Here is an 18,097-nt window from a genome sequence, read left to right on the forward strand (position 1 = left end):
GAGGGCGCGGAGCATGCTGTCCGGGCCGCAGACGAGCACGCCGCTGCCGTCCTCCGACGGCTGGGGCAGGTGCCGCTGCAGCACCGCCGCGTCGATCCGGCCCGCCACCCCGCCCGCCGGCGCGCCGCCTCCTTCCGACACGACAAAGCATACCGAGAACCGGTCCGGGTGCGCGGCGGCGGCCCGCTCGAGCTCGTCGCGGAGGAGGATGTCGTCCGCGCGGCGGCTCGCGTACACGAGGCTCAGCCTCGTCCGGTCCTCCTCGTCCGCCAGCGCCGCCTGCACCACCTGCCACAGAGGCGTGACGCCGGTGCCGCCCGCGACCATGCCGATCCGGCGCGGCGCGGCGCTGGCCGTGTACTCAAAGGCGTTGCCCACCGGCCCGCGGAAGTGGGCGCGCTCGCCCGGGCTCATCTTGGCGAGCCGCGTCGAGATCTCGCCGCCCGGGTAGTGCCGCACGAGCAGCTCAAAGTAGCCGGCCGCCTGAGAGTCGACCGTGACCGGCGAGTACGGCCGGTAGATCTGCGCGTCGTCGATGACCATGACGTGGCCTGGAATCGGCAGGCCGAGCACGTGCTCTGCCGACGGGAGCGCAAACCGCAGCCGGACGGCGCTCGGCGTCACCCATTGCTTCTCAGTGAGCGTGCAGTACAGCGCCTCGCCCGCCCGCAGCGCGCGCGGCGCTCCGCCAGGCTCGCGAGCTGCCTCGTGGCGAGACGAGGCCGCCCAGAGGTAGCCGCCGCCGACCGCCGCGGCGGCGGCGCCGGAGGCGGCGGCGCGGCGGAGCATATACACATGTATACACACCGGGGGGGCGAGGGTCTCGCCTGCGAGAAGGGTGGGAAAAGGCCAAAAGAAAAGGCTACCGACGACGGCACGCTCTCCGAGATCCGCCGCTTCTACGTGCAGGACGGCGTTGTGGTGCAGAACCCGACCGTCACAAAGGTCGGCTCCCCGCACGACTCGATCACGGAGGGCTTCTGCGATGCGCGATGCCGCCGCCGAGTGGGCAGCCGACGGCACCAACTTCTTGGAAAAGGGCGGGATGGAGTCGATGGACATCGCGCACGAGACGGGCATGGTACTCGTCATGTCGCTCTGGGACGACGAGACGGTCAACATGAAGTGGCTCGACTCCGACTTTGGCCACCCGCCATCCAACCTGCGCGGGCCTTGCCCCGGCGACGAGACGAGCACGCCCGAGTACGTGCGCGAGAACTATCCAAACAGCTTTGTCAAGTTCAGCAACATCAGGTTTGGTCCGATCGGGACGACCACACCGCCGTCTCCTTCGTCTCCGTCACCGTCGCCCTCCCTGTCACCCTCGCCCTCCCCGGCACCTGCGCCCTCGCCGTCGCCGTCCCCTTCTCCCTCACCCGGGCCTGCGGGTTGCCCCGTGTGCGCCCAACCCAGTGCGGCTGCGACCTCCTCGGCCGGTCCTGGTGCACACCAGACCACTGCCACGCTGACCTGAACGCGGCTGGCGGTTGCACTGTCCCTCTGTGTTCGTGTGCGTCGCCCATCTCTCCCTGGAGATGTCTGCTCTATTTATTTATTTATGGATTACGTTGTGAATCGAACGTTCGGGAGCTAGGGGCGAGGGTCGGAGATTTTTAGCAATACCAAACAAATCTAACACTCACACGTCATTTGGGGCCTGGAGCCCTGTTCACGCGCGCGCGAGACGTGCAGACAGGGTTGCCAGGTGAGAGCGAATGGCGCGGTTCACGCCTCGCACAACAGAGAGAGAGATGCGCTCTGCATGGTGGGACATAAAAGAGAGCGAGTACTTGGGCGAGTAGGCCGTGCGGTCAACGCTGCCGCGCGCGACTTTGCGCGCGAGGCGGCGCAGCTTGAGAACGGCGGTGGGCGAGAAGCCGCCGCCGAACGTCTCGTGGAGCAGCAGGTTGAAGTTGTTGCGCTTGACAAAGATCGCCTCGTGGTAGAAACCGCGATGCGCGCGCCTTGACGTAGCCGTGGCCGGTCTTGTGGGAGAAGGGTTGGCCGGGCTGCCCGCGCGCCTTGCAGCCCATGTTTAGGCGGCGGGCCTTCTCTTCGGTGTTGCCGAAGGCGTAGGAGTGGCCAACGGAGGCGGGCGTGCCGCCACTCGAGGCGTTGCCAACGCCCGGCGAGGAGGTCTTGAGGAGGGGCGTCCAGAGCTTGATTTCATTCACGTCATCGCACCCTCCCGGCCCCGCATGGGGTTCTGCGAGGTCAGTCTTGTACCCCTCGTTGTACTGCCGGGTGAGCTCTGGTTTCTCCTTGTCCGCCGTGCACGACCGGCGCGTTGGCCGGGGCGCGCATCGCGTCCGCCCAGGCGGCGAGGACGCCGTCGTGGGGCCGCCGGTGGTGGGCCTTGTTGTAAAGGTAGTCGCCGAAGAAATCGACTGGCATGCCCCGCTCGATTTTGTTTGAGGTCGGCGGCAGGAAGGGAGGAAAATGGGCGGGCGGCGGCGTGCTTGGCGGAGCCGCGGTGCCGGCGGTGGCGGAGGCGGCGGCGAGGCGGCGAGAGCGGCGGCGCGACGAGGCGGGCATGCACAGAGAGTTTGTTTGTTTGTCATATACATCGCGAGAGAAAAGAATTTTGCGCGAAAAGAATTTTCGCACACTTCTGCCAACAGTCGTGCAACAACTTTTTCGTTCTTTCTTTCTTTCAGATTCAGAGAGAGATTTTTAGCAATACCAAACAAATCTAACACTCAAGAAAAGAGATTTTAGAAAACCAACAAGAAATCACGACGCTTCTTCAGATTCAGTCGTGGAACGTGTGATACGCTGCGACCTGCGAGGATTAGGCCGAAGGTGAGAGAAGCCGCGAGGGCAAGTGTTCGGCAGACGCCGACGCCGTCGCAGAACGAGGCCAGCAGAGCGATGAGGAAGGAGATAACTATTTTTTCTCATATCGCCGCCGCCGCCGTAAACTCGCTGCTCGTCGCCAAGCGCGCCGGCGGCCTGCGCACCGATGGCGTCGTCGTCGGCGGGCGACGCGAGCGCGAGCGCGGAGGGTCTCAAGGGCTGGCAGGTCACGATGATATCCGGCTCCATCTCTGGCGCCGTCGCGACACTCGCGCGGCAGCCCATTCAGCGGCTAAAGTGGATCCGGCAGGTGGACCCGGGGCAGCCCGTTCCGTACGGCACGGTGCTGCGGAGGACCGTGCAGGAGGGCGGCGTCCTCGGCCTCTTCCGCGGCTCGACCGCCGGGATTGTCCGCAACATCCCACACTCGTCGCTTGTCTACACAATCTACCCGTGGTGGGAGCGAAACATCAAGGCGGCGCTCGGCGGCGAGGCGCGAGGCGGCGAGTCGAGCTTCGGGACGCGCTTCTTCGCCGGCTTCGCCACCGGCTTCTGCGCCACCGTCGCCACGCACCCTCTCGACACGATCCGCGTGCGCATCAGTCTGACGCAAGGCGACGCCTGGCAGAGAGGGCGGAGGGGGGCCGCCGCAGCTGGCTGATGTCGCCCTCCCCTCCTCTCCTCCGGCCGGCAGGCGAGGCGAAGCTCGCCGATATCCTCTCCGACGTCGGCCGGCAGGGCGGCGTGCGGGCTCTCTACCACGGCTTCGCCGCGACGATGGTTGGCGCGGGGCCAAGGCGCTCGCCGCCCTCCCCTCTGACGACGGTTGGCGCTCGCCGCCCTCTCCGTCCGCCTCTCTCTCTCCCGCCTCTCTCCCTCCCGCCCCTCTCCGCCTCTCTCCGCCTCTCTCCGCCTGTGGAGGGCGCAGTCGCGGCCTTGTGAGCCGCGGCGCCAGCACGCCGCAGGCTCGCGGTACGGCTCACACGGCTGTACTGCCGTAGGCTCGCGCTCGGCTTTGGCGTCTTCGAGACGCTCAAGGTCGAGCTTCAGAAGAGCGACGCGTACCAAAGGCGAGGGATAGCAGAGAGAGAGAGAGAGAGAGAGAGAGAGAGAGAGAGAGAGAGAGAGAGAGAGAGAGAGAGAGAGAGAGAGAGAGAGAGCGAGGATACTAGCGGCGCGCGGCAGCGGCGGGGAGAGAGGCGCGGCGGCGACACACGTCCCCTCGCTACCGCGTCGGCCGCTCCCAGGTACCCCACGGCGTGCAAGGCTGTGTTTGGGTACTTGGCCGGCCTCTCGGGCGAGCTGCTCATCTACCCCCTCGACACGGTCCGCAGACGGCAGCAGGCGTTCGGCCACGCACGCACGCACGCACACAAGCTCACACGCACGCAGCTCACACGCGCATCGGGCCTAGCACTGTCAACGCCTCGAGGCTCCTGCATTTGGGCGTGTACGCGAGGGACAGCCCCTTGCCCTTGCCCCACACCAGTGTGCAGCTCACCTCACCTTGCCCTAGGCGCTCGGCGACGGCTCTCCGCTGGCGAGGAAGAGTGTGGGGCAGGCCTGTGAGCCCCGCATGACACCCCCTGCCGCACGCAGCGCTCACCGCCCGCGGGCAGACTCGGGCGTAGCCACGCGCCACGCGCCTCTTGAGCAAGCCCGGCTCTGCCGGGGGCCTCCCCCTCCCCCAAACCTCTTGTGGCTTCGCCGAGCCCGCGTCGAGCCAATCGCGGGGCTTGGCCTCTCTTCGGCTCGTCTCACTCGTTTGACAGCAGCGGCGTGCGTCGTGGACAGGCGATCATGATGGTCTTCCGGCAAGAGGGGCTCAAGGGGATGTGCGATGCCACTCCTCTCGACGGTAGGACGCGCCCACGACGCGTCCACGACGCGCCCGCCCCCGCCTCCTAGGTACAAGGGCCTCGCCCTCAACCTGATCAAGAACCCTCTCGCCACCGGCGCGCGCTCGCCCTGCGGGGGGGGGGGGGGGCGGAGGGGGGGCGGGAGGCTTGGCTCCGAGCCCCCTGTTTGCCGTCTGCGCAGGCGTCTCGCTCACTGTGAATGATTGCGTCAAGGACATGCTGCGTCCTTACCGGAGGAGGGCGGAGGGACGGTGACCTCTAGCTGAGGGAGGAGCTGCTGGGAGGACGGAGGAGGCGGGTGGCCAGTCCTCGAGGAGGGGCGGTGGCTAGTCAGAGCGAGGGGGGGCGAGTAGAGGGAAGGGCGGTGGGGCGTTCAACGGTTGGCGTCGAGCCCCAGCCCTCGAGTGACCGCGCGGCCCGCGAGAACGGGGCCGCGCGAGAGCTTGCAGCTTCGCGGCCGGCCAGCCCCAGCGAGCGCAAGAGAGGAGCGCGGGTCACTGTGTCTCCGAGAACTTGTTCCTTACCGTAGGCCTCTACATCGGTTTTAAGTGTGCGGTGGAGAGGAGAGAAAGAGATCAGGACACAGCTTGTGATATAAAGAGCGCCTTCAGGACATATACGAGAGTCTCGCTCAACCACAACGCACGACACCCTTCGGGGACCGGCCAAACTGCGCCGCCCGTGCGCGCGGCGCATTTGGACACCCCCACCCGCGACACGCCGAGTTTTCTCTTTTTCTCACGTGGACTTCAGGGACGCGTTCGCAAGCTGTGCAGTTGCCGATAATACCGCGCCTTCGTCGCCCTCTTCGCCTGCGGCGCGGCGAGCCTCGGTGACACAGCGCTCGACCAATGCGTCGAGCGCCGCCGCCCCCGCGTCTGCGCCGCCGGCGCCGAGAGAGTTTAGCTTCCGCACGACCTTGCCGAGCGAAGTGCTGTAAGAGGCGACGCCGTCGGCGTCGTCCTCGTGCACGAGCGCACAGACGAGCGAGTCGACGAGCTGGCTCGCCGCCTTTGCGCCCGCGCTCAGCTGCTCGGCGAGCCGGCTCTGGCCGGAGTCTGCTGTGCTTCGCACCGCCGCTGCGCGCGACGCGTGCACCGTGGAGAGCGTGGACTCGAGGAGCTGACGCACGGCGAGGGCGAGGGCGGGCTGGTGGATGAGCTCCTCCTCCTCCTCCTCGCCCTCGCCCTCGCCCTGCTCGCCCGCCCCCTCCTCGACAGCCTCGAGCAGCTCCTGCAGCGCGTCACGCATCAGCCCCTCCTGCCGCTCAATCAGCAGCACCGCCGCGCTCCCGGGCTGCCACGCCAGCCGCCCGACGGCGTCGACCGCCGCCTCCAGCCTTCCGACGTCCGATGCCTGAGCCTGCCGCGCCGCGGTCTTTCTGAGCAGCTGCGCCGCGCACCGCAGCACGTCAGCGCACGGCGAGGCCGCTAGCTTGTGCACGACCCCACCGCAGAGCGAGAGGAACAGGCCTGCGCAGGTCGCGTACACCGCAGCGTGCCGGTCCAGGTCGGCGATGCACGCGACCGCTTGTGTCTCGGGTGCGTCGAGGATGTCAAACAGGTGCAGCGCCCGCGCTTGCTGGGCCAGCGACGCAGCCGCGCTGCGCGCGTCACCGTGTGCACGTCCAACATCGCCGATGAGGGACTGCTCCGGCTTCGCCCGGAGCAGCTTGGAGGCGGCGTCGAGCTTGGACGCGGTGTCGCTCAAGCGTTGTGAGGTCATCCAGGCGGCGTCGTGCTAGTCCCGGCTGCGCAAAAGAATTACTGAGGCGATTTTGCTGGCAAAAGAGAGTTGCAACGAGAAGCGGCGAGAGACTGCGAAAAGAGATACGAAGAGGCAGACTCCCCAGGGTGGGCGACGGCTAGCGCATCACACTCCTCTCCTTAAAATCCCTGTGTGGTGGCGGCGTGCCGTTCTCCCATCCCTCCCTTGGGCTGTGTGTTTTCTTTCTTTCTTTACGTGAGTGAGTGTGTGTGTGTCACTGGGCAAAAGCATACGAGGGTGGGCGACGGCTAGCACCACACTCCTCTCCTTAAAATCCCTGTGTGATGGCGGCGTGCCGTTCTCCCATCCTCCCTTGGTCTGTCTGTTTTCTTTCTTTTCTTTAAAAGCATACTTAAAATGAACTCGGGGGCACGGGACGCGGCACAAACGGGGCACAAACGCCAGGCTACAAAAGCGGGGAGGCACGTAGTATCCCTCTCTTGGGCTGTCTGTTTTCTTTCTTCGGGCAAAAGAAATTTCGTGTGGCTAAGACAAAGAATTTACCATAACAAGGTATGTGAACCTCGAGGGGGCCTCGGTCCTGTCTGGTATAGCCCCAGCCGACTCCGCGTGAACTCTCGAGGGATCTCGAGTTGCGGATCCCTGCTGCTCGGTGTACGAACTCTGTTCACAGCCTTGTTATTGACAAGAAAATACGTCCTATGGCGCTATGCGCTGGTCTGTTCACACCGAGCAGCTGGGAGTGGCTGCGGCCTTTGCGACAGGCCTCGGTCTCGCCCTGGTTGCTCGCAACAGCGGCATGCTCCAAAACTGGACTGCCACACTTCCCGACGAAGCGCACGCCGCCGTGCTGGAGCTCGTGGAGCGCAACCCAACACCCGCGGCTCTCGAGGCGCTGCTCACCTGCGCAAAGCTGCTCTCCAACGTGGCGCAAGATCCAGCCAAGTACGGGTGTCTGCCCTGCAAGTCACGGGTGCTGCAGGAGCGTCTTCTCTCCCGCGACGGCGGCGAGGCTGCCGTGATCGCGCTGGGCTTCGACGCCGATCTCGGAGCAGGCAGCTTCATCTGGACGGCGCCGGCGGAGCCGCGCGAGGTGGCCTGCCGCGCCGCCGCCATCCGAGCCGCTCACGACATCTGCGTCGCTGTTCGTGAGGAGGTGGTGGCGGTTGGCAACGCAAACGCGCCGCGCCGAGCCCAGGACGCCATTTCGCTATGCTGCACCTACGTGAGCAACTGTTTGGCGAGCGACGAAGCGCGATTTCGCCGCATCGGCGCGGCCAACAAGGCGCTCTGCGGCCGCCTGCTGGCCGCTTCCGGCGGCGGGATGCTGCTGCGCGCCGTCGGCTTTGCCCCCGAGCCGGTCTCGAGCCCGATTGCGTTTGTGTGCACGCACGACGCACCGACGCTGCGACTTGTGCTGGCCACGTTGAACAACGCGCCAGCCATCTGGCAGGCCCTCGCCGACGAATTCGCCGCCGCCTCCGCCAGCAGCTCGGCGGGCCTCTCCCCGCCGCCAGTCCGACAGTCGTCCGCCGCGCCAGGCCCAATGCAGGGCGTGTGGGGCGCCACGTTCATCGCGCTCGAGGCGCCGCACGGCGGCGGCGACAAGGTGCTCCTGCCGCCCTCTGCCCTCGAGGCGATTGGCGTGTTGACCGAGGCGAGGCATGGCACGCCGCAGCTGCCAAACCCGCTGTGCCTGAGGGTGGAGTGCGGCGACGGACGCGGCACACTTGGCCATGGTCAACCTCGGAGAGCAGCGGGGCGAGGACAAGGAGGGGGCGGCCGGCTTGCAGGGCTGCTGGAGTTCACCGCTGCTGAAGGGCACGTTGCGCTGCCCCGTTGGCTGCTACAGGCGGTTGGCGCCCAGGAGGGCGTGCCGCTCATGTTGTCCAGCGTCGACGTGCCCCGTGCCTCGTTGGTGCGGCTGCGGCCGGCGCGCACGCGCTTCTACGAGGAGGCTGAAGACCAGCAGAGCTTGCTGCAGGCGGGGCTGCACGGTGTGTACACAGTGCTGTGCTGCGGCGAGACGATTCGAATCGCGAATTGCGGCGAAGAGTTCGAGCTGTTGGTGAGCGAGGTTTGCACGGGCATCCCGCCGACGCCGGTCGAGGCCGTTTGCATCGTTGACGTGGAGGCGCTGGAGGTGGACATGGGCGAGAGCCTCGAGGGCGAGGAGGAGCGCATCGCTCAAGAGAGGAGAGCTGAAGAGACAGCGCGGGCAGCGCAGGCGGCGGCGCAGGCGGCGGCGGCGCAGGCGGCGGCGCAGGCGGCGGCAGCGGAGGCAGAGGCGGCACGCGCGGCGGCGGCGGCGGCGGCGCATCAGGCAGAGCTCGCTGCGTGGCTTCCGGCGGAGCCGCAAGCGGCCGCCCGCGGCACCGTTCGCGTGTTGGTGCGGCTGCCCACCACGCGGATCTCGCGTCGCTTCGGGAGCGGCGCCACGCTGCAGCAGGTGAGGACTTGGGTGGAGTCGGCGCTGCCCGAAACGCTGCACGGCGCGCTGGGCGACCGCTTCGAGCTGGTGAGCACGCACCCGCGCTACGTGTCGCGCGCCGGCGAGGGGGGCGAGACGACGCTTGAAATGGCGGGGCTCGACGGAGAGCAGGCCATGCTCAACCTGCGCTTGCTCGAGTAGCGGGCGGCTGCAGTGCTACAGGTTACAGGTTGGACGAGAGACTTGGGGTAGATTTTCTTTTATTAAAAAACTTCAGAAAAGAATATAAATAAACAACTCTCTCTCACAGCAGAAAGGCTCGACACAGGTGAAAAGAATTGCAACGCCAGCGCGCCACTCTGCCGCGCCGCCCCGCATATGCTCCGGAGACGCGCGTCCAGTGCGGGTTCCCCCTCCCTGGGGGTAGGGGATCCCCTACCCACACTGGAGCCGAACCCTGGGGAGATTGCAATCTCGGAGCGTGTCACGCTAAGTTTGGATGAGCGTGTCACGCTAAGTTCTAATTGGAGTGTCACGCATGAGAGTGAGTGGTGTGGAGCCACGTAGTGAGACTGTGTTGGTCAAAGCAGATAGCTTCCTCAAAGAGGTGGTGGGAGCAGTCAAGAGGCTTGCCGCGACTTTTTTTCCCGCCCGCCCGAAGAAGAAATGCAGCCCTGGAATTGGCGGCCGAAAAAGAAATCCATACTGGTACTCCCCGGGGGTCCCCTACCCCCAGGGGACCCCGCACTGCTGTGAACAGTGGACGAACCCATACTAGGGACCCGTAGCATATGCGCCGTATCAAGGACGCCAAGGACCGCATTCGAGAACAGCTCCAGACAACACTCGGAGATGGCTCGCTCAACATCGAGTTTACGATAAAGGAGAAGAATCGGCGCATCCTCGCTCTGGAAGGTGAGAAGCGGCGGCTGGCGACCGAGGCGGCTCAGACGATCGAGCGGCTGCGGGCGTCACTCCGAGCGTCCGAGGCGCACCGCAAGCTGCTCGAGGCTGGGGGTGGCCAGTCCGCCTCACATCGAGACGACGAGTGGGCGTCCTTGCGAGAGTCGCGAGACGCTGAGGCGGCCGCTGCCCGGCTGCTGCAACAGCAGCTCGACTCGCTGTCGTCAGCCGCGCAGAGCAGCGCCGCAGCTGAGCAGAGCAGCGCCGCCGAAGCGCAGAGGCTCAAGGAGGAGAAGTGGCAGCTGGAGCAAGCAAAGCAGCGGCTGGAGCAGCAGATGTCGCAGTTGGAGCAGCAGGCGTTGGGGCGGGAGTCGGTGGCGCAGCAGCAGCAGCAGCGGCAGTGGCAGCAGCAGGAGATGGAGGCACGCGCAGCGGAGGCCCAACGCGCGTGCGCCAGCGAATAGCTTTGTGTGACCTGTCACTGCGCTGCTAGGCGCGGCTCGCGGCGGAGACGGCGGAGAGGGCGAGGCTTGCGGCAGAGGCGGAGCGGCTCGCCGCGGACAAGGCGTCCCTCGAGGGCAAGCTGTCTGCCCTCGAGGCCGCCGCGGCAGCTGCCTCTACCTCGGCCTCCGCCACCTCGGCCTCCTCCGCGGCGGTGGTGGCGCAGCAGGAGCGGCAGCTGGCGCAGCAGGAGCGGAAGCTGGCGCAGCAGGAGCGGCAGCTGGCGCAGCAGGAGCGGAAGCTGGCGCAGCAGGCAGACGAGTGGGGGGTCGCGAAGGCGCGGGCGGTGGCGCAGCTTCGGCAGCTGCAGGCCGAGAAGCAGCAGCTGGCGGGCGAGAAGGCGGACCTGCTCGCTGCGCGCGACCGCGAAGCGCGGCGCGCCGACGCGTCCGAGGCGCGTGTGGAGCTGCTCGAGGGCAGGCTGGCCGCACCCGAGACCTAGGTAGATGCGGAGTGCGGGTCCGCGTGTGAGTACCGCGTGTGCAGTTACCACTCCAGCCGGCACGGATGCTGCGCGCGTCCGACTGCTCCTCCATCGTATTCGCATCGTACTCGCGCATTCGCCTCTGAGCAGCCCTCGTCCCGACCCCGCGGGTCCGCAAGCAGTGGACGCCACTGCACTCGCCCTGCCCAGTCGCTGCCTGCGGAGCCTGCCTCGGACCCGCTGCACTCATACTCTAGGCTGGCCGACCTCGAGGCGGCCGCACGCGCAGACGCAGCCATTCGCCGCGCCGAGGCCGAGCAGCTCCGCACCCAGCGGCTGCCGGACCCGGCCGGCCCTCTCCCGTGCGCCACTGAGGCGTTGCGCGCAGAAGTGGACAAGGCGAGGCGGGCGGAGGAGACTGCGGCGGCGGCTGAGAGCGCAGCGGCTGCGAGGGCGGCGGCGGAGAGCGCGGCGGCTGCGAGGGCGGCGGAGGAGCGCGCGGTGGCGGTGAGGCGGGCGGAGGAGAGTGCGGCGGCGGCGAGGGCAGCGGAGGGGCGGCGGGAAGATGCTGTTGCGGCGCAGAGCGATGCAGAGGAGGCGCAGAGGGCGGCGGAGGAGGCGCGAAGGGCGGCGGAGGAGGCGCGGAGGGCGGCGGAGGAGGCGCATCACGCCCGCGAGTCGGCGCTGGAGGAAGAGGTGGCGACGCTCTGCCGAGACAAGGAGGCGCTGGCCAGCGAGAAGGAGCGGCTGGCGGCGTTGCTGGCGAGGGCGGAGGCGTGCATCGGGGAGGCGGCGCCGCCGACAAACGTGGCGTGTGATCGCTGCCCCGAGCTGCAGGCGGCGGCAGAGGAGCGGCTGGCTCCGTGCGAGCGCTGTCCGGAGCTGGACGAGTCCGTCGCGGCTTTGCGCGAGAGGGGGGAGGCGGCGCGGGCGCAGGTGGTGGCGATGGCGCAGCGGCTGAGGGAGGAGGAGGAGACGGTGGCGGCATTGCGGGCGGAGGCGGCGGCGCGCAGCAGCGCGGAGGCGGGCGCGCTGACGGCGGGCGAGGCGGGCGGAGGGACGGGGTCGAGCGGAGGGGAGCATGGCGAGGCTGCAGAGGAGGAGCTCGCTTCTCTCGCCGGTGCACCTCCCTCTGCCCCCCACGTCCCCCCACGGACCCACTCCTCTCTCCTCTCTCCTCCGCCCGTCCGCCCTCCCGCTCGCCGACGCCGCGCCACCCGCCCATCCACCACCCTCGCCGCCACCGGCTGAGCTGCCCAAGCCGCCTGTCCGCATTCCGCCCTCCTACCCGCCGCCCGCTCATTGCCGCCCGCTAGCGCCTCCCGCGCCGCGCTGCAGGCGAGCTCGCGCAGGAGCTGGCCGCGCTGAAGCTGTCGCACGCCAAGCAGATGCGGGCCGCGCAGGCGGAGCTTCGCAAGGCGCTAGGTGGTGGCGGCGGCGGCGGCGGCGGCGGCGACGGCGCGGCGATGCGCGTGTTGCACGAGCGGGAGGTGCAGCGGCTGCAGCTCGAGATTCGGCGGCTGCAGTCGTCGGACGAGCGGCAAACGGAGTCGGTGGAGAGTCAGTCGCTGCAGGACATCCACGGCTCGCTCCTCCTGCTCCTGCAGGCGCCGGGCAGCGGCTTGACACTTCTGAGGGACTCCGGTTTAGACGCTCCACGGCCAAAGACACCTCCTCGCCCCGCCTCGCAGGACATGCGCTCGCTCTCGCCTGTTGAACCGCCGCCTCCGGCACCGGCGCCGGCCAGCCGCAGCGCCAGCGACGGCCTCGACCCGATGGTGGAGCGTGGCGGGTCGTTCGGAGCCACGCGAGCACCGAGGATGTGTCCTGATGTTGCAGCCTTCTCTGGTAGGAGCTGGCGGCGATCCGCGAGGCGATCGAGCAGCTCCGTGTCACGAGGAGCGCGCCCCCCGGAGAGAGAGGGAGGAGGGGCTCGGGCGCGCCTCCGAGTATTCAGCATTGCTGCGAATAGGAGGCACCTCGAGGAACACCTTCGCGGCGCCGCAGCGCCTAGCTGGCTGCTTCGCGGCTACCAGAGCTACCGCCTCCTGAGCGACTCGTGTATGCCATCACCGGCACCGCGGCGCGCACCGGTGGCTCGCTCGGCGTCGCTGCCAGTCTCACAGCCAGCCAGGCTCCCTTCGTCGCGGCTCTACGGCGCAAGGACAAGCGCAACGCAGCTCTTTGGTAGCTCGCCTGGCTCTGCTCGCGACCTGGCTGCCGGTTGAGGGATTTGTGTCCCTCTTTTCTCTTTTCATAGAAGCGTACACCCCACAATTGCACAAAGGAGGGCGCATGATTCTCACGTCGACGTATACGGCGCTCAGGGGAAGGGCAGGGGGGGTCAGCAACGCGCGCGAGCCAGACCCGCACGCCCTTCGAGGTACGACTTTAGGAGGTCTACAGAGGAGGTACTCACTACTGCGAGTTTCCGAGTACTGTCTGTAGCTGCGCGTCGCTTCGAACCATATATCCGCTCATTGCACACGCAACTAGCCGTGACCCGTGTCGCACTCCTCGTTGGATCTTGGTCAAAGGCCGGCGCTGACTCTCTACGGCGATAAAGATCCCGTGGGGACGCAGAGCAGTCTGCGTCTGATGAGGAAGGCGCACCAGTCGGTAGATGAGGACAAGTTCTGCCGCAGGTTGTCACGCACGGCAGATGTCTACGCACAAGGACGTCATTGGTGCTCCATTCGATCCGATTACCCTGCCATTCCTTGTCCCTCTCTCTCTGCCACGAGAGCCGACGGCCGATGCTCCCCAACACCTTCTACATTGAGTGTGCCATCGTTGACAAAGTGCGCGCCGTCACGAATCACCATCTTCCCCCGCACAGTCAGATGGCCGTTGTTGTGAAAGCGGTCTGTGATCAGGCTGTGCGTCACGTTGCCTGTGGCATGGCTGCTTGCGCGGACGTGGAGCGACTCTTCGTGGCCGAGCCCCTCGAGCGGAATGTTGGCATTGTCGGGGTACTCGAAGTCGCCACCGCCATAGGAATGAAAGCGAGCCACGAGGCTGCGAGCCTCGTCGTGGGACCGCGCCTCTTCCGGTGTCGCCAGCGGCAGCGTGAGCGGCAGGAGCGTCAGCAGCGAGAGCAAGCACTCGGCCATAAAACGTACCTGGATAGAAGTTGTTTGGGGACATGTTCACGTTATACTGCGACTCCTCGGGGTTTCTGGGACTAAGACGACTGGCAGGTTGTGCTAGTCGCTATTAGGAACGCTATCCGACGGTGTTCCGAATGACATGTGTGTCCGCAGTTCGGCTCGCGTGGGAGCCGCGGCCGGTCACGGAGCGCGCGGGCTTGAGCTTTCCGGCTTTTTTTTCTGGCGCCGGCTCGGGCTTCGACTACAGGGGCCCTCGGATGGCCAGCGGCTTTGGCACTCGCGCGCCAGTCGGGCGCTGCTTCCCGGTTTATCGGGTGCGTCTCGCCCTTGCCGTGGCGCGCCGCCACCCCCCGCGACAACGCCGGATCCTCCCCGCCCGCAGGAGTTTGCGGAGTGCATCTCGGAGAAGAGTGGGTCGCCTTCGGAGAAGGCGGCGGCGTGCGCGGAGCTGCGTGAGGACTACGTCGAGTGCTTGCACCATAAAAAGGAGGCGCGCCTCGCCCACCAGCGGGCCAAGGGGAGTAGGGGCAGCCATGTTACCGGCGCGTGTGCCTCTGAGCTTCCCAAGTGTGTGCCGCAGATCACACGGCTCAATGCGCTGTCCGACGAGCGGGCGCGCAAGATCAAGGCTGGCGAGCCGGTGCCCAGCACGCTGACCGAGGACGCCAAGTCTGGCACCTTCCGCTTGCCCTTCACCAATGTCAAGTCCTGATTGGCCACGTTGGTCGCTGCCTGTTCTACGTAATGTCGCCGCGAGCTTGGCGCGCCCCCATGTGGACGGTCAGCTCTGTCGGGGCGACCCGTCGCCAGGCTCGCAGCCTCTCTCCCCGACCCATGGCACATTTGTTCGGGGGTTGAGTGCCGCGAGCCTGCGTTGTTATAGTTGGGTTGGCGCGCAGGCGGTAATGTCTTATTCGCGCATTTCCATTTGATTTACACAAACCTGGTACACCACGCCAGTGCATACTCCTTTTTTTCATCGCCCGTGGCGGACCGTGAGGCGTGCGCACAGCGCCGCCGGTCACCCCTGCGCGCGCGACACGGCGCGCCCCCCCCCTGCGCCGCCTTTTGGGGGGCTCTCACGTGACACGTCTCAGAACTCACAGACGCTCTCTTCACATTCCGCTTTTCACGTCGCTATCTAGGCCCTCCAGCCAGCCCTCCGCTTGGCGCGCGCCTGGGCCATGCAGCGCCGCTTCACAGCCGGAGCCGCCTCAAGCCGCAAGCCTCGCGCCCGGCGACGTGCTCCACAGTTCCACTACCGTGAGCACTAAGCAGCCCAAATTCGGCCGCGGCGCCGCCGCCTCCACGCACCTGGCCCTTCACCTCCTCACAGCTCCGCCTTGCCCGTGGCCGCGCGGGCGGCGTCGTAGCGGCGGGCGACCTCTGGCCAGGAGACGACGTGCCACCAGTCCTTGATGTAGTCGGCGCGGCGCGACTGGTGCTTGAGGTAGTACGCGTGCTCCCAGACGTCGATACCGAGGAGCGGCACCGTCGATGCGTCCATCGCTGGCGTGTCCTGGTTCGGCGTCGATTGGACGACCAGCTTGTCGGAACGCCGGTCAAGTGCCAGCCAGGCCCAGCCGGAGCCAAACACTTCCAGCGCCGACAAACTGAGCGCGCGCTTGAGCATCGCCATGGTGCCAAACGCCGACACGATTGCCGCGTTAAGGCCGGCGTGCTCCACGATGTCTCCCCCGCCGTCGGGCGACATGGTTGCGAAGAAGAGCTCGTGATTGACAAAGCCTCCGCCGGCGTTGCGCACGGCGGCACGCAGCTTCGAGTCCGTGATCTGGTCGAGCCGCTGAAGCAGCGTGTCGATGCCCAGCTTTGCGAGCGCCTTGGTCGCTGGGTCACCCCTCAGCGTCTCCAACGCCGCGTTGAGCTTGTTTGTGTAGGCTCGGTGGTGCTTGGAGTGATGCTCCTCCATCGTAGTGGCGTCGATGTGCGGCTCAAGCGCGTCGTAGGCGTATGGCAGTGGCGGGAGAGGGAGGTTCTGTGCGGCTGTAGACGCCGTGAAGGCGACGAGCAGTACTCTACTCCCCGCCGCCACTGCCATACTCACAGCACCTCCACCCTATGCGATGTGATGTGGCAATGCAGGCAGAGAGACAAAGAAATCCGACTGCCCAGCTTGATCTTGAGCGAAAGGCGCACGGAGGGGTGGTACCCTCTCAACAGACTGAGCACTGGGATAAGGTCTTCCGCATGGAACGACGGGACCGCCCCTCGAAGCTCGATCGTCTCGCCCTCAGCCCTCACTGGTGTGTTGGGGGGGGGGGGGGCGGGGGGGATAACACAGGTTCAGGATCGAGCACTAGCTCTTAACACCACCTCGCACCTGTACCCGAAGGTATGCTAAAAAAGCTCACTCTCAACAGACAACACATCAACCGAAGGTAACAACGATTGCTCAAGGGGTGTGGTATCAGGACTCAGCGTGACCCACGCCCAGCCACGTGCACGCCACGCTTTTGGTGGCTATGCAGTGTGCAGACAGCATGGCCGCCGCTCTTTCAGGGAGCGCGGACCGATTCCGTAGACTCTGCATCAGGGAGTGCAGCAGCATTTTCTCCTCTCGGCCGCTAGAGTGTTGGTACCGTAGTGCAAGTTGTTCTACCAGGCGAAGGTCCACGCGCGCAGACCAAAGCGACTCATTTCTCAAATCTGCATACCAGCTCTTGGGCTTGTCTGCCCGGCCCCGCCACCGCTTCTTACGATATTCGCTGCGGCTCTTGGTGAAGTAGTGATTGAGGCGCGCGTCGGCGCCGGGCAGGGCGACTCCGAGCGCTGTCGGCAGGCACTCGTGCACCCAGCTTCCCAATCCTAGTGGGAATGTTTGATTCGGGCGCGCAATTAGCTCGCTCAGGATGCAGAACGACTTGTGCATCGAGCGCTGGGACAGCGCGACTATGTCTGGCCCCGTGCAGTTGCGGTCGCAGGTGTCCTGAGCTGCGAGCAAAAAGTTGGCGGGGACCGGGCCAATTTCAGGAGCAAGTGCGACAAAGGAGGTTCCAAAGACAACCGAGCCCACGGTCCACATGGGAGCAGCCTGACAGGCTTGGGGGGCGACGCAATTTCCGTTGCGCGTGGCACAGCCCATGCCGGGCTGAAAGAGCTGGTCTGAAAGAGTTCGACTGCTGAAAGAGTTGGGCTGCGATCCGATAACGAGGAACTCGTCTATGTCTATGAAGCCGACGCGTGTCCGGTGGGCGACCAGCGATAGGCGGTGTTGCTGTTGGCGCAGCGAGAGGTGCCGAATGGCGGCTCGATAAGCGGCGGTCTGGAATTTCTTTGCACATCGGAAGCTTGGCATGACTTCAACTAGCACGCCTCGCTGCTTAGGGCCGTCGACGGTGTCTAGCAAGCGTTGGTGGGAGGCGTTGCTGCACTGATTCGACACTAGCACAAACGCGTGGACGCCCAGGGCTCTGTGGTAGAGAACCCAATCGGGCAGATAGTCGAACTCGTCACGAACGACGGCGACCAACACTAATTTCCACTGCAGGGGTTTTGGCAAACGCTGCACGCCGTCGGCTGGTCGGCCAGAGCATCGCAGGTTGCGGTAATCTATGCTCTGGAAATTCCCCAGACAGTCGCAGGTCATTCTCTCGGACTTGTAGGACCCGCAGGGTATCTGCGCGTCTCCGCAGAAGAAATCGCCCCTGCAACGGCCCGAGACATTCAGCTGGAAGTTTCCGTTCTGATATCCACACCTGAAAGTGCTGGGCTTGCAGAATCGGCCGGTGCTACGATCCTGGAGCAGCGCGCAGTACGGCCAGGATTGATCGTGCGGCCGCCACCCCGGAAACGCCCACGCCAGCCCGTATGGCCGCACTGGCCCCTGGTTAACTGCCCGCAGTGTGGTCGGTCGAGCGAGAGGGCCGTGTGGGGCCATTCGCGCGCATGCCGCGCGCCAACCCCTGGGGCTTTGATCTTCGTTCGGGTTTGGGAGCCAGGTGGCAAAGGTACTTTCCAACTTTGCGCCATTCACTAGCCTAGAAGCTGAGGCAATTGTCACTAGCCTAGAAGCTGAGGCAATTTGAGAGAGAGAGTTGTTTTTGTGTGTTGCAATTTGTGTGCAGCCAACAGCGAGATGCTGCTCGAGCGCAGATCATGCGGCTGCGTTGCGGCGGGGAAACGCAGGACGCCGCCGAGTCCCTCGCCGCTTACAGGGCTGCAGGGCACTCTACACAGAACAGAGGGGCGAGCGGCGTCCGTCCGGCGGACACAAACTCCAAACAACAAAACCTGCTGCTCCACGTACCACGAGACGTTCGGCGGCGGCTTCTCGCCCACCGCCGTTCTCAAACTGCGCCGCCTCGCGCGCATAGTCGCGCGCGGC

General features: G+C 66.1%; 11 protein-coding genes across 11 annotated transcripts; 6 read left to right on the forward strand and 5 right to left on the reverse strand.

The window, feature by feature from the left end:
• Positions 1-642, reverse strand: EMIHUDRAFT_44617 (putative cytochrome b5 reductase; the record flags this gene model as incomplete). The annotated part of the gene is made up of 1 exon (XM_005774634.1): positions 1-642. A coding segment is annotated over one exon (642 nt), but the record flags the coding sequence as incomplete, so codon positions are not given.
• Positions 643-1,090: 448 nt separating this feature from the next.
• Positions 1,091-1,474, forward strand: EMIHUDRAFT_207447 (hypothetical protein; the record flags this gene model as incomplete). Its single annotated transcript, XM_005774635.1, has 2 exons — positions 1,091-1,254; positions 1,414-1,474. 2 exons carry the CDS (start codon positions 1,091-1,093, stop codon positions 1,472-1,474), a joined length of 225 nt encoding a protein of 74 aa, XP_005774692.1.
• Positions 1,475-2,962: 1,488 nt separating this feature from the next.
• Positions 2,963-4,910, forward strand: EMIHUDRAFT_207448 (hypothetical protein; the record flags this gene model as incomplete). Its single annotated transcript, XM_005774636.1, has 6 exons — positions 2,963-3,398; positions 3,491-3,576; positions 4,063-4,122; positions 4,313-4,348; positions 4,591-4,654; positions 4,837-4,910. 6 exons carry the CDS (start codon positions 2,963-2,965, stop codon positions 4,908-4,910), a joined length of 756 nt encoding a protein of 251 aa, XP_005774693.1.
• Positions 4,911-5,393: 483 nt separating this feature from the next.
• On the reverse strand, positions 5,394-6,380 carry EMIHUDRAFT_207449 (hypothetical protein; the record flags this gene model as incomplete). The annotated part of the gene is made up of 3 exons (XM_005774637.1): positions 5,394-5,483; positions 5,574-5,777; positions 5,874-6,380. 3 exons carry the CDS (start codon positions 6,378-6,380, stop codon positions 5,394-5,396), a joined length of 801 nt encoding a protein of 266 aa, XP_005774694.1.
• Positions 6,381-8,093: 1,713 nt separating this feature from the next.
• Positions 8,094-9,096, forward strand: EMIHUDRAFT_435621 (hypothetical protein). The gene has a single exon (XM_005774638.1). It carries the CDS (start codon positions 8,266-8,268, stop codon positions 9,013-9,015), a length of 750 nt encoding a protein of 249 aa, XP_005774695.1. The 5' UTR covers positions 8,094-8,265; the 3' UTR covers positions 9,016-9,096.
• Positions 9,097-9,480: 384 nt separating this feature from the next.
• On the forward strand, positions 9,481-12,010 carry EMIHUDRAFT_450742 (hypothetical protein; the record flags this gene model as incomplete). The annotated part of the gene is made up of 8 exons (XM_005774639.1): positions 9,481-9,522; positions 9,621-9,838; positions 10,155-10,185; positions 10,211-10,387; positions 10,430-10,638; positions 10,900-11,032; positions 11,225-11,505; positions 11,995-12,010. The coding sequence occupies 8 exons, from the start codon at positions 9,481-9,483 to the stop codon at positions 12,008-12,010; spliced, it is 1,107 nt and encodes a 368-aa protein (XP_005774696.1).
• Positions 12,011-12,108: 98 nt separating this feature from the next.
• On the forward strand, positions 12,109-12,833 carry EMIHUDRAFT_207452 (hypothetical protein; the record flags this gene model as incomplete). The annotated part of the gene is made up of 4 exons (XM_005774640.1): positions 12,109-12,195; positions 12,334-12,420; positions 12,495-12,531; positions 12,679-12,833. 4 exons carry the CDS (start codon positions 12,109-12,111, stop codon positions 12,831-12,833), a joined length of 366 nt encoding a protein of 121 aa, XP_005774697.1.
• A 514-nt stretch (positions 12,834-13,347) lies between these two features.
• On the reverse strand, positions 13,348-13,789 carry EMIHUDRAFT_207453 (hypothetical protein; the record flags this gene model as incomplete). The annotated part of the gene is made up of 2 exons (XM_005774641.1): positions 13,348-13,688; positions 13,765-13,789. 2 exons carry the CDS (start codon positions 13,787-13,789, stop codon positions 13,348-13,350), a joined length of 366 nt encoding a protein of 121 aa, XP_005774698.1.
• Positions 13,790-13,886: 97 nt separating this feature from the next.
• Positions 13,887-14,464, forward strand: EMIHUDRAFT_450743 (hypothetical protein; the record flags this gene model as incomplete). The annotated part of the gene is made up of 2 exons (XM_005774642.1): positions 13,887-14,066; positions 14,135-14,464. 2 exons carry the CDS (start codon positions 13,887-13,889, stop codon positions 14,462-14,464), a joined length of 510 nt encoding a protein of 169 aa, XP_005774699.1.
• Positions 14,465-14,830: 366 nt separating this feature from the next.
• SOD2B (mitochondrial manganese superoxide dismutase) lies at positions 14,831-15,564 on the reverse strand. Its single transcript, XM_005774643.1, has one exon. The coding sequence runs from the start codon at positions 15,464-15,466 to the stop codon at positions 15,083-15,085; it is 384 nt and encodes a 127-aa protein (XP_005774700.1). The 5' UTR covers positions 15,467-15,564; the 3' UTR covers positions 14,831-15,082.
• A 616-nt stretch (positions 15,565-16,180) lies between these two features.
• On the reverse strand, positions 16,181-17,650 carry EMIHUDRAFT_207456 (hypothetical protein; the record flags this gene model as incomplete). Its single annotated transcript, XM_005774644.1, has 1 exon — positions 16,181-17,650. One exon carries the CDS (start codon positions 17,648-17,650, stop codon positions 16,181-16,183), a length of 1,470 nt encoding a protein of 489 aa, XP_005774701.1.
• Between the last annotated feature and the right edge of the window lie 447 nt (positions 17,651-18,097).

Source organism: Emiliania huxleyi, assembly GCF_000372725.1.
Source record: "Emiliania huxleyi CCMP1516 unplaced genomic scaffold EMIHUscaffold_31, whole genome shotgun sequence".
NCBI classification, from domain to species: domain Eukaryota; phylum Haptophyta; order Isochrysidales; family Noelaerhabdaceae; genus Emiliania; species Emiliania huxleyi.